General features: G+C 42.5%; 1 protein-coding gene across 4 annotated transcripts in view; it reads right to left on the bottom strand.

Moving 5' to 3' along the window:
* Positions 1–14,263, bottom strand: part of IQCH (IQ motif containing H) — a 58,252-nt gene that overhangs the window by 18,467 nt on the left and 25,522 nt on the right. For all 4 annotated transcript variants that reach the window (XM_042474952.1, XM_042474951.1, XM_042474953.1 and 1 more), the window contains exons 13-14: positions 13,955–14,227; positions 10,540–10,731 (exon numbers count right to left, since the gene is read on the bottom strand). In XM_042474952.1, coding sequence (XP_042330886.1) covers positions 10,540–10,731; positions 13,955–14,227 — 465 coding nt within the window. The remainder of the gene's footprint in view (positions 1–10,539; positions 10,732–13,954; positions 14,228–14,263) is intronic.

The following is a 14,263-nucleotide window of genomic DNA, read 5'->3' as shown; positions in this document are numbered from 1 at the left end:
TGAGAGCTGAGCAAGCAGCGGAGGCCGAGGGATCTGCGTGTGTTCAGCTCCAGGTTGCTGTTGCTTCACAATCCCTTCTTTGCCCCCCGTGGGCCTCTTTCCTTCTGCTTCATGACCCCCTGAAATTGGAAGTGTCCTATGCGCCAAAAGAAAACCAACTGCCTGCTTCACACAACAACTCTGGCACTCGTTGGAAGCATTGCACACATCTCCCTTCCTGGATTCTGGTCCCTTATACATGCTTCGGGTTACTCCGTGTTGTATAAGCAGTTTCAAACTGGATTATTTCTGCAGTGCAGATGCATCCTGGAACAACAGGCACATTATTTGGATGTTTGTTTTAAAACCCTGCAACCATTAACAGAAACAAATTGCAGCAACAAATACCAAATTTCCTGACATGTTTCCCTCATCTGGGATCTCAAAAAGGCCTTTGCAAATGATAGTCCATCCATTGCATTCTTAAAGAGAGCTCTTGCATAAGGAAAGCCTCTCTATGTCTGCAAGGGCCACTAATGCCAAGGGCTACTATTGGCAACCCTGACTGAAGACCCTTTTACAAGCCCTTTGGCTTGTTCAATGCACCTGGAGAGAAGGACCATGCAAGGCTTTCTGCAGAATGAAGAGGGAATTCATTAGAGAGCGATATGTATATTCAGATCCCAGCACAGGAGCATTGCACTGTTTGAAAAGTATTGGGTAGAAAAGAGAAAGGCAGAATAAATGGCTTGTACATTTTGTTCATGCATAACTAATTTGGGAACAAGCGGGAACTAATGATTTCCCATATGGGCGGGGAGGAGGATTGCTGGGTCCACAGAAATGTTCTCTCCATTGATTAATGCTAGCAAGACGCTCCGTCTACAAATCAATACCTCCCCTTAAGTTGCTTTGGTCCCATTTTCATCGAACTAGATAAGGCCGTTCCTTCTAGTCACTTTGGGCTGGATCTCAAGACATACACGTCTTACTAGCTGGAGGAAGAAAATGAATCTTTCCAATCAGTAGCACTGAAAGCTGGTTACCATATTTGCTTTTGCTTCTCTTGTAGACACCATATAAAGAACCTGTCATGAGATCACCTCCTAGAAAGTAAACTAGCTTATCGAAGATAGTGGAATGGAGTATAAGTGATGAGCTTTGGCCAGAATTCCACATTTCACCTTGATGGCCCTGAGCAAGTCATAGGCTCTCTCAAGCCTACCTTACAGGGTCATTGTATTATCATCATCATCATCATCTGGCTATAAAAGGACAGCCCAATATACATTGGCCTTGCAGGAAAGATGGTACTCATTCAGCAAACAATTAAAAAAATAAAGCCCACTGTATATATTCATGCACATGTCAATTTCATGTATAAATTCAGGGCAAGTTTGGGGACCAAAATTATGGATTTTGATGTGACCCATGGATAAGTCAAGGGTAAAACTTAGAGGTGTGTAACAAAGGATGTAAAGGACAAAGTAAAAGAAAATGACGCCAAAAAACCTTCAGTGGGCCCTTGGCATCCACTGGATATTGGTTCCAGGACCCTCCATGGATACCAAAATCAGTGGAAGCTCAAGTCCCATTGCATACAATAGCATAGAAAAATAGTATCCCTTATATAAAATGGAATTTATATTTTCAAGTCGTGGATGGTTGAATCCATGGATAAGGAGGGCCAACTGTGTAACATCCCAGCAGGATCTTTGTGTGGAATTAAGTTCATTCCATCTCAGAGTTTCATGGGATGTCAGTGATCACAACAAATTCCAGTTAAAGTCCTATTTATCTATATATATCCAACTATAAGTTGACTTCATGTATAAGTCAAGGGCGGGTTTGGGGGCCAAAACAATGGATTTTGATATAACCCATGGATAAGTTGAGTGCAAAACCTAGGGACATGTAAAGGTTGAAGCAAAGGAAAACGAGGCCAAAGAACATACAAAATTCCAGCAAGCATCGTTGTTTGTGCTCATCCTAAAGGCTGGATGGATGAGGAGGAAACCATGCAAAATGGTGGCTGTGTGATGTGTGCGAAGGAAGCCAGGCACAAAAGAGGAGGCTAAGAAAATGTGCACATGTAAAAATGGATCCAAAGGCGAGAATTAAGGCACTTGCAGTGACCAACAGATAAGCTGACCCAGGTTTTGAGGGTCAGTTTTTTTGACCAAAATTTCTAGACTTCCACATGCATATGCAGTATATAGATATATAGATATTGTTTCATAGGTGCATGTCTCCACTGTCAGAGAGGGGAAAAGTAAGACAGGAGGGGAGCGATGAAAAAATACAAGATGGGTACAGTCCCTTCTTTGTTTCTGGCTGGTCAAAAGTATTTAATTTGTTATGCCACCAGAGGAGACTAAAATGACTCATAAAACTGCAGCTTCCAGAATTCCATAGCTCTGAGCCATTGGCAGTTAAAACAGTGTCAAACTGGATTATTTCTGCAGTGCAGGTGCAGCCTGAAGTCACTGTTTACAGTTCTTTCCAGAAAATGAAGAAGTGAAAAATCCTGTTCCTTCCTACCTTGCTATGCCAAAATAAAAAGACAAGTACTCCTGGTTTCGGTCACTGGGTTTGCAAAAAATGCTTATCCCATTTACAAAGGCAAACATTTCACTATCACACACACACACACACACATGCACACACAGAGAGAGGTTCACAAGTATTTATGCCAGAGCTTATTTTCTTCCTTTGGCTCGTTTCTTTCTTTCCTTCTCTCCGGAGCTGCAATCTGCGCAAAAGAACAAAAATGCTGGAAATGTGCTGTTGTTTTTTGGAAGCGATCCATCGCCCAGCTACACTTACTTAGAATTCAGATGTCGCTTTTCCTTTTCCTTTTCCAAAGGGCTGGATCGCTCGGGCGTTTGCAACTGCAAATTTTGAAAATTAAAAAAAGGAGAGAAAAGAAGTCCCCAGTTTTGCCTTTCGCGAGAGAGACTCTTTTGGAAGGTAACATCATGTAAAACAGCTGCCATTACCAAGCCAGGCAAATGGTTTTTGTATGTAAAATGGCTTTGTAAAATATTTGCTCCATCTGCTAAAAGGAGCAAAAGACAATTTTCCCCGATACCTAATGGCCCATTTCAGCTGGATGGCAAGAGATTCACCAGGGTAGCGAGCGCCTTGCATTATGGAGAGTGGCGACAACACTCCACAGAATTCTCCGCTTAGGCGGCATTATCTCCTCCCGGCTCCTTGAGAGGCCCGACTCTCATTACCACGGCCCTTCGCTTTGGATCAGCGCACCGGCCGAGGAGCAGGCCAGGGTCCCTGTCAAAGGGAGGCCCATATGTTGCGCTTCAAGAGGGGACCACATGGCAGCCCATCGCCTCGACTATTAGCAGCCCACTTCTCGCCACTTGAGCCGCTGCGCCCCCTTTCTCCGTGCCACATGGGTCATGGCATTCTTCTCCGGCTCTCTTATGTGCTGGCCAAGGACCCTTCGGGATGTGCAAAGCGGTCCTTTTCTCATTCTGAGTTCGGCTGTGCATGCACAGGCACACAAATATAACACACTTACACAAAAACACACAAGCCCCCCTCTCAAACAACCCCCCGCGGCTCCAAGCGTCATTGTGGTGCACGATGCTTATGTGATCTCCCCATTGAAAAGCACATGTTTGCCTTGCACCCTGAACCCCGTCAACATCTGTTAAGAGGCCAATAAAAATAATAACAACCCAAAACACAACAGGATGGGAGGGAAAGTGCCTTCCCTTTTCACATCCAAGCCATCGCTGCATATCTTCGCCTGTGCCTCTGCCTTTATTTTTTAACAAAATCTGGACTTATTACTCTTTTTAATAAAAAGGTTGAACCTACTACACCTTTTCTCTCTATCTCTCTTTTCTTCTTTCACGCAGACAACTTTGGAGAGCGATCCAAAAATAACGACGCATATTTATATCCACTGGCGGGGGGAATTTAATTGAGCCGATGACAATTTTATTAAGCAATTCTGTTGTGTTAGGGGGGTTTTGTTGTCATTTTGGCACCGCAATCCGTCTGGGCAATTTAAATTGGTGAGGCAACTGCCTGCAAAGTTGGCTGGACTTAATTTCCTTAATAATGAGCAGAAAGACATTTTCCCCGTCTTTAATCAGCAAGCGTCGCTTCAAGGAAAAGGTATCCTTTTGTTTTCTTAACTTGGATTTATAGGAAGCCAAAATCCCTGTTTGTACAAAAGCTGCTGTAACTGAATGTGGATCAAGCTTTCACCCAAAACAGAAAATAAATGGATTTCTGAGAATTTGCATTTGCTGAAGAGGCAGAAACTGGGAATGTCTCTGTGGATGGATTTTCCTTGCTATTTATTCCAAGGGAGCCCAGTGGCTTGTGCTTATATTAGGCTGCATCCACACTGCAGAAATAATCCAGTTTGACCCAACTTTAACTGTCATGGCTCAATGCTATGGAAATCTAGTACTGTATCTGTAGTTTGCCCTGGCCCAATGCTATGAGCCCTGGTGCCACAATGAACTGCGATTCCCACCATTCCATACAAATCAGCTATGGCAGGTAAAGTGGAGGCAAACCGGATTATTTCTGCAGTGTGGACACAGCCTTAGTTGGACTGGAGGCAAAGGCAGGATCTGCTTTCTGCCTTCTGAGAGTGAAGATCTCTGTATTATCATTTTGTCTTGTCTGTAACTATATGCCTTTTATATACTCCTGCAGCCCAAGAAGTTTACAAATGTTAAAACAGTTACAACAATCAATGAATCAAAAGATTGCAGATCTTTTACAGACTTCCATGTTAATGGCTGGGATGATTTACAAAAGGGAGGGGGGGGTGGCAGAAACCAAAACAGAAAAGAAAAGGACATTTTTATGCAGCAACTTCCCATTAAATCTGCATTTCGCTTTTTAAAAGCCTTCCTCGGCTTCTCTGGAATTTAGCAAAATAAACATTTTAATATAATCTACGGAGGCATGTTTATGGGCCGTGATAACGCTAACGAATCCCAGATTTTCTTCCCGTGATCTTGTTTTATCCTCCTCGTCTCTGCACAGTTATTGCTAAAACCGGCACTTAAATTCAATTGATTCAAAATATTCTGGATCCATATGGCCTCAAACCCTGAAGCCTGACGCTCTGATATTGCCTGACTGCTGTTTTGTAGCATTTGCAAAGACTTCAGTCCCCAGATGGTGGAAGTAACATTTAAACCTCCTTTTCTCTGCTTTGTACAATAGACCTTGGCACCATTTCAACTGTTTACTCCGGTAATTAACAGCACTGATACCACAACAATTACAACTCCTACAATCTTAACACAATAATGCTATGAATTAGTGAGAGCTAATGGCTGGAAGGTATAGTGGTTCCAGACTGCGAGATCCGTGCGCTTTCCGCCGAATAAAATAAAAAAGGTACCAAACAGCACGGCTCGTGGTAGACAATGATTACCTAGTAATTAGTTTACACAAAGCTTCCTATTTAATGGCAAAACGCTGTAATTAACGCGTGACAGAAAATCAAAGGGTGCTTTGTAAGCATATGAAAAATTAACACCGCAGGCCCATAGCTTTATGTACTGATTAGAAGAATATTAAATCAATAGGACATGCAAACCAACAGCTTGCATTTCTGATTATGGCGGGTCCTAGGAATTTAACCAAGGGACGTCATTGTCGTGCCTCGTTATTTTATGGAGGAATTAGGGGAATCACCTGAAAATCCAAACACCGGTTGCCACATTAAATATAATAACCAACTGAGTCACAGCCTCGCAGCTTGTCCTCTGGTGTAACAGGTAAAACGCGACGTGAAATCTCATTGACGGCGATATTGTATGGAGACGAGTGGGGACCTCTTCCGTTAGCCAATATAATTTTACCATCCGCTATTAAAGCTACATGACTTGCCAGAAGCAGCTATCAAAATACTGCCGCTGGAAATGATATGTCTTATTTATTTATTTGGTCACTTCGGGGCATGCGACGGCCGGAAGATCTTGTTCCCTATATAACAATTACACAGAGTATTAGCCATCTCCCTTTGTCAGACTCTATCCGGATCTTGTGAAATGTCAAGTCCTTGGGAGGCTGAGTTGGGTTAAATCCTACTTGCAGTCCCAACTCATTAGACTCAACTCCATAGCATCAATGGGATTTGCCTAGGTCTTGGCCCACTCTATGACTCAATGGGTCTACTCTAGTTGGGACTTACCAAGAGGATTCAGGCCATCGCCATCCCTTTTTGAACAGCTCATTCATCAGAAGGGTGGATTGTGGTTGTTGTTGCTGCATGCCTTCAAGTCATTTCCAACTTAAGGCAACCCTATCATTGGGTTTTCTTGGCAAGATTTGTTCAGAGCAGGCTCACCGTTGCCTTCCTCTGAAGCTGAGAGAGTGTGACCTGCTGAGTGGGCCATGGACACCAGGGTTGTAGTTCAGCACTCAAACACAACAAGCAAATATACTTCTGGCTTTCAAGAAGGGTAGATATACATGTCCAAGTTATGAAACTGTATGCGCATGTGTAGCAGGGCAGTGAACCAGTGTCCCAGAAACCAATTTCTGGGTTGGTGCAGGAGCTACCCTGGCCAAGGACCTTCACAGAGGTGTTTAGGCCACAACTCCACTTTGCTCAGAGCAGAACTCTGGGTTGGAGATTAATAATAATAATAATAATAATAATAATATCCCACCTTTCTCCCAATACAGGGACTCAAGGTGGCAAATAACAAGTATAAAACAATACAATTTAAAAACAGAAGCCTATGTTCTTGCACTGCTAGTGTATCTCTTTCCTCATGCGCTATCAGCCATGCTCAGGAGTACTGGGAGTCAAGTAGTTGACCACACAACATTTAGCATTTAACAGTTATCTTATCTTTTATATTATTTTAAATTGCTTTACATTCTTAACCCTATCATCTATTGAATGGTTCTCTAACTTTTGTACCACATCCTGTTTTAAACTTATACCATAAGCTACTCTGGGCTAATATTAAAAGAAAGGTGGGATATTGAATGAATGAATGAATGATTCCAGTTCAATGGGACTCATTTTTTAAGAGAGACACATAGAATTATGCAGCTAATCTTTTTTCCGCCTGACCAAAAAGGAGCTAAAAGTTCAGTAACTACAAAAATGAACATCCATCCATTAGCTAAATATGTTTCTTTTTCAAAAGCTAGTTTTATGGGCATTTCTTCACAAACCCAACAGAACACAGCATGGTTTTGAGGCAACATAAATGCTATTGAATAATGTTCAGTTCCAAATATCATAAGGACAACTTGGCAGTACTGCAAAAATGATGGTGGAGAAGGGGGCAAAAGCCTTCTTTGCCCAGGGCAATGCTTATTTTGGAGTCTCCACAACCATATTTATCTGGTCAACCAAAGCCACAGTCTTGCAGCACCTTAAAGACCAGCATTTTTAATTTAGCACCACCTAATATTTTGACTCTTGGATGTCGATGCTTGCCTTGGGATTCAAATTGTTATATAACCCTCCCTTGGACCATTGATATCCTCACTTTTTCTCCAGAATCCCAGTTCCAGAAGACTGGATGAAATCTTTCTGCCTCTGTCTGTAAGAGCCAACCATTGGACTCCACTTTAAAACAGAATAGAAACACTCAGTACTGTATGAACTTCCGTAAACTGCATTATGTTTAATCGGCTGCCCTACTACATACCAATGAAGGAAAAACCTTGGGATCGTGTCATAAACTGCTATGCAAATGATGCTATTTGTAAGTATTAACATAATTTAGTGCTTAGAGTCATATTCTCCTTTCTAATAACTCTACTGGAATGGAGAGTCTTTTGCCATGTACTTCTAGCCTGCAGGATAGTCTTTCATCACAAAGCTGAATTTTTTAATAACCTGCCAGCATATGTTTGGTACATGGCAGCTTAAGTCAATGACACAATATCTTCATTATCGAAAGAAGCATGTCTCCACACTGTAATAGGACATTAAAGCATGCCTGTGCTCATAAAGTAATGCTTTGATGTCTAAATGCAGGAGCGTTACAAGCGCATTCCGTAACAAAGGAAGGTCTTAATCCTCTGCACTCAGTGGGGATGGCAATTCAGTTCCAAATACAAAAGGTGGGTGCTGTTAAGACGCAGGGCTGAAGAAGAGAGAAATGGCCAGATATTATTTGGGGTGCTGCAGTGGTCTGAGTGCTGGTATGACTCTGGAGACCAGGGTTTGAATTCCTGCTCGTCCATGGAAACATACTAGGTGATTTTGGACAAGCCACACTCTCTCAGCCCACGAGGAAGGCAATAGCAAACCCCCTCTGAACAAATCTTATCAAGAAAACCCTATGATAGCTTTGCCTTGGGCTAGCCATGAGTCGGAAACAACTTGAAGGCACACAGCAACAACAACAAGGAAGATGTTTTTAAGGAGGTTGTGCCCTTTGTGAATTGTAAAGGGCCTCACACAAAGTGAGTCATCGATGCCATGTAATTTGGGCAGACAGTGCTACCTGGGGATACAGGCAAAACAGGAGAAAGGCGAGGGTGTCCATTAAGAAGATGATTCTACTGCCACCTTATAATTTGAAATTTGAAAAGCCTGGCATTGGGAAGTTTAAGATTAGCAATATGAGCCACCAAGAAGACCTGCTCCCATGTTCTCCCTAGATACACCTGTGAAGATGGAGGAACAGAGAGAAGGGCCTCTCACAAAGATCTCAAAACACAGGCCAGCTCATTTGGGAAAAGATGGACCTTCAGGTAACCTGGACCTGGGCTGTATAGGGCTTTGTAGTCATGACCGCACTTTGCATTGTGCCTGGAAACAAACCAGGGACCAGTGGAGCTGTTGCCACAAAGGAGTTGTGTGTTCCACCTTGGCTGCAGCTCTTTGGACAAAATGAATTTTCTGAACACTCTTCAAAGGCTGCAAAGTCTATGCTGCAGTGATCCAAATGGAATATAATGAAGGCATGTATGCACAAGGGATCCATGGGCACCACACAAACCTTTATATCAACCATGATTTCTCTTTCTCATACCACCGTTCCTCAATGGCTTTTCCTTGGATGATTTTAGTTAAGTGACTTTCCAACTTTGGGGGGGAGATCAAATGAAGTGCACCACAATTTATCCTAGCATGCCCTTCATTTAAACTTGCTTTTCTGGGAATATGACTGTGATTATCTTAGCTCAAATAGAGCAGGTTTCCAGGCCAGGAGGAAAAAAAAAAGACATCTAGGACAGGTTGATTAAAAGCTTGATGAGTTTTGAGCAGTCGAGAGTAACACGGCTATCAAAATCCACTGCAACACCCCAGATATACACAAGGTGGGGTAAGCCTAATGGAAATGTGCTTTGCTGAGACACACAGTTTGCAGTGTTGCAAGGGATCATGCAGCCACCAAACCCAGAGAAAGAGAATGGTAAAAGATAGCGGAGGCAGCGCATTGTAGTTCAGGACTCATGTGCAGGAAACACTTTTCATATGAGGAAACATATTTAAAAGGGTTGGAAGCTTCAGTTCAGATAAGTGACTGCTGGGAAGGCTAAACAGGCCTTCCTTTTGATAAACTAAAGGATTTATCTAAGTGGGTTGTTGTTTTTTAATCTGTTCTAAGGCTGCAATATATTATACACATAGTTGATGTCAGCCAAGATATTACTGATGCTACAGACTGAAATAAAGAAGTTGGCAGCATGAGCTTTCCTAGACTTAAGTCTAGGAAAGCTCATGCTGCCAACTTCTCTCTTTCAGTTAGTTTCAAAGGTGCTACAAGATCTCTCTACATACTGATTCTACAGACTAACACGGCTATATCTTTGCATTCTGATGCTACAGAGTAAAATATAATTTGTCTGATCTGACTTTGTATCTTGGGTTGTCCTGTACTGAACAAGGAAGAGTTTTAAAAATCTGCTGCCAGTTCATTTTGGGGCATAATTTTAAGGCTTGCCTTTGAGTATTAAAGCCCTGACACACTTTGCCTGGAGCATCAAAGACAGGGGCTGCACCCACACTGCAGAAACCATCTGGTTCGACACCACTTTAACTGCCATGGCTCAATTGTGTGGAAATGTACATGTGTTCCCCTGTGACTACAAGGTTAATAAAGAGCAAGTGTGGTGTGGTGGTTTGAGTGTTGGACTGCAGCTCTGGAGATCAGGGTTCAATTCCCAGCTCAGCCACAAAACCCATGGCTGACATTGGGCAAAGTCACAGTCTCTCAGCCTCAGAGGAAGGCAATAGCAAACCTTCTCAGAACCAATCTTGCCAAGAAAACCCCATGACAGGGTCACCATAAGTCAGAAATGACTTGAAGGCACACAACAGCAACAGTCAATGTTAATATTGGTTTCATCTTGCATTACAGGTTGTCATCATAGAAATAATAATCATAGACTTCTCCCTCCTTTAACTGTATTTTGTATTGTATTACAATTTTTACTATACACCGCTATGATCATCGCGGAATAGCGGTCTATAAATAAAACGTATTATTATTATTATTATTAATAATGACAATAAACATGGCACATATTAACAAAGTGTGGAATAAAGTGTAAGGTGTCAGCATGGCCCAGAAGACTCACATGCGCCCAGCTCCTCCTCCATATCTCAGGGCCGTACCGACGGCTCTCCTTCAGAATCCAAGGATGGCACCTGAGGTTTGCAATGATGTCGCAAAACGCTGTCCCGCTTCCTCCAAAGTCGTCATCCACCTTGAAGACCCAGCGCTTCACTTCTGGGTAGTCAATGATCAGTTGACTCAGGACTTCAACCAACTGGGGACAACAAAAACAACTGAAAAAGTGAGGGACTCACTCAGGTTCAAATGGATACACTCCTAGGCTGCATCCGTACTGCAGAAGTAATGCAGTTTGACACCACTTTTGCAGTTTGCAATAATGCAGTTAGACACCATGAATCAATACTATGATATTCTGGGACACCATAGCTCTCTGACAGAGAAGGCTACATATCTCACAAAACTACAATTCCCAGGATTTCATAGCATGGAGCCATGGCAGTTAAAGTGGTGTCAAACTGCATTTTTTCAGCATTGCGGATGCAACCGTACTTTCTCTCCATCTAAACCTCATGGTTTAATTTTCCATACAAATGTCCTTAAAGGGGTATTGGCAAAACCATGGAGGAAGAGTGAACACAAAAGTAAGGACCACAACAGCGGTATATCAAAGAGTGGTGACTTAAGGCAGCATTTAAGCACTGATCTGTTTGTTTGCTTTTAAAGACAGGATGGAAAAAACACATTTTTAATAAGCATTTTTGTGGCTGCATTTTTAGTGGGTTTGAATGTAACCTCGCAAAAGAGATTGTCTTAGGAGTTGCTTGTGGCCATGGCCGTCTTCTCGATTCTGAGCTGTATTTTATTATTTGAACTTCAATCACAAATGGAATTATTATTTGTTTGCTCCGCGACCCATTATTTGTTGATTTTGAAAGCCCAATAAATGGGTTTTCTCTTCACAGCTCCCCTACAGAAATGAAACGGATCAATACTATTGTAAAGATAGTACCAATGGAAAGAGTTACGAGCTATCTTTAAGTGAAAATTGAACTGTGCCTTAAATTATTGTCACCTTCTTTTGATTATTTAACGCCTCCCATCAATATATCATAGGAAGCTTACAGCAGGGGAAAACCCAACAACCATCTGAAACAAATTGAAAGGAAAGCTAATGTGTAAATAGTCTTGCAGAGTCAACTGAAAGGAGAAATGCTAAAGCCCACACTTGGCCCACGTCTACACCGTGTAATGTGACTTTTGTACAGTTGTGGATATCTTTGTTATGGACATGTTTGCACATCACAATAAGCCATGGTTTCTGTTAACTGCCGTTTATTGCCAAAGGCATAAATTATATCTCAAATGAATAAACCACAGGTTGTCTTTGCACATCACATTTGCACATCAGATACCAGATGCCATAGCTTGTCATGACATTTGAACATAATTAAGGAGTTGTCATTACTTCTGCTTCTAAAGCCAAGGTGGAAATCATGCAGCCTCCCAGATACTGTTGTTCTGCAATTCCCAGTAGTCCAGCCCACCATAACCAATGGCAAGGAATGATAGGAATTGCAGTACATGATCTGGAGGGTTGTATGATTCCCACCTTTGGTGCAAAGAAAAAGTGAGCAACTATTAGGGTCTAAAGAGCTGCACTTTTCCCGCCAGGAGACCTTGCTACAGCCCTACAAAATGTTTTAAATAAATAAATCTGATCCATTTCCTTCCCTAAAACCATCCCAGGATGACACAAAAACATGGCAAAATTGGCCACAGGACCCCAGAGGACATTTTGGAGCAAACAAAGGTCTATGGCTGCAGGTTGCCAGTGATGCACACTTTCCATACCTTTGATCCAAAAGGATGTTTCAGAGAAGGGTCCATTCTGCAACGCTTGCATTTCAGTTGTGGATGTTTAGCCCCGTGAAATGTCAGTGTGGATTCTTTTTGTTTCTTCCTGAGCAAAATCCATGGAATCCTGGGAATTATATTTTGTTGTGACACCAGAGTTCTCTGACAGAGAAGGCTAAGTGTCTCACAAAAATACAAATCCCAGGATTGCATAGCATGGAGCCATAGCAGTCAAAGTGGTATCATTATCAGGGAATTGTAGTTTTGGGACACCTTTGTAGCTTGGGACACATTTCGTCTTCTCTCTCAGAAAGCTCTGGTGCCACAACAAACTGCAGTATCCAGAATTCCACAGCACTGAGCCATGGCAGTTAAAGTGGTGTCAAACTGGATTATTTCTGCAGTGCAGATGCAGCCTCAGATCCACAGTAAGCAACAAGGGCAGATGAGGCATTGGTTGCTTTCTTCTTAGCACCGATGATGTGTATTTTTATCTACCATCTGGAATTTGCAACAGACTAGGTTACATTTCATTGTTTACAAGCCAATGGTTACAGGCAGAGGAACTAAAGCAACTCTTTTGAAAACCAGCCGTATACATAAATCCAAGCGTAATCTGAACCTCCCCAAATCATTATGGTTCATATCAACAAGCAAGGAATTATTATCAAATCTTCTCCTTGGAAGAAATAAAACAAGCTGCGGTTTTTCAAATTGTCACGCAAACAGGTGAGGGAGGTTTGTTATTGTTACTATTATATGAAACGCTTCCATTCTGGGCAAACTTTTCATGTGCCATATTATGAATGATGTCCATAGTCTCAGGCATTTCAAGAGCACATTGACAACAGCAGTGGCTCCACTTTAAATAGCTTGAGTCAGAGATGATCTGACTTCAGGCTGCACCTGCACTGCAGAAATAATCCAAGTTGACACTACTTTAACTGCCATGGCTCAATGCTATGGAATTCTGGGAACTGCCGTTTGTTGCGGCACCAGTTCCTGAACAGTTTGATGAAGTCTCCAGAACTGCAAAAGCAATTCTTTCACATAGCTCTGATGCTCAGTGGGGTTCATAAGCTGTTTTTAAAAACTTATTTAAAATGTCCGGTATGCTTCCATTTTGTTTACATTATTTATTGGTTTCCATTTGGAATTGTCTAAACTGTTAATAGTGTGATTCCTGTTTGCTGCCCTGAGATCTCACAATGGAAAGGGCAGGATGAAAATACAGTTGGCCTTTCACATTTGCGGCTTTGACTTTTACAGATTTGATTATGTATTTGAGGTTTTGATTAATATGTTGTTAGGTCCACCAGCCCAACTCTGCTAGGATTTGACCATAGAGTTGTGCTGGAGAACCTAGAGGTTTCTAGAGAAAACACTTCTCTAGGCATTTGTAAGTCATCTAGTGTGATTCTGTGATCATGCTCTGGCAGATGTTGGCCACAGAGGTGCACTGGAAGACCTGGAGATTCCCAAAGAGGTGTTCTTTCAGGTACAAAGAATAGTGTTATAGTGGTTTTTATTTGTGGTTTTCCCACATTCACGGGGGTCCTTCACCCCTAACCCCAGTGAACGTGGAGGGACCACTGTATCTTAGTAAATAAATGCAGAAATACCTGCTGCCTGCTATAGATGTCGTACCGACCCGGCGGCACCGGGACTTCAGCAGCGGCAAATATCCTTTTGCTTCCTGACTTGGAAGTGTAGAGATGAGCCACCTCCGGGTCCGGACCCAAAATGGGCACGTCTAAGGCATCGGCCACATCCAGGTCATCTTGACCGAGAAGCCCTCCGACGACATAGGCCTCCTTGCCCTGAATCAGGTGCTTGATCCTTTTGATGGTCCTGGGGCTGTACTTCAGGAAGGTAGCCAGGGACATGGGCCGGTCCTGCAAGCAACGGTGACATTAGTCTCGTTACGAGGA

Source organism: Sceloporus undulatus, chromosome 6, assembly GCF_019175285.1.
Source record: "Sceloporus undulatus isolate JIND9_A2432 ecotype Alabama chromosome 6, SceUnd_v1.1, whole genome shotgun sequence".
NCBI classification, from domain to species: Eukaryota; Metazoa; Chordata; class Lepidosauria; order Squamata; family Phrynosomatidae; genus Sceloporus; species Sceloporus undulatus.
The sequence above is the reverse complement of the archived record's forward strand: the minus strand, read 5'-3'. Positions and strand labels throughout refer to the sequence as shown.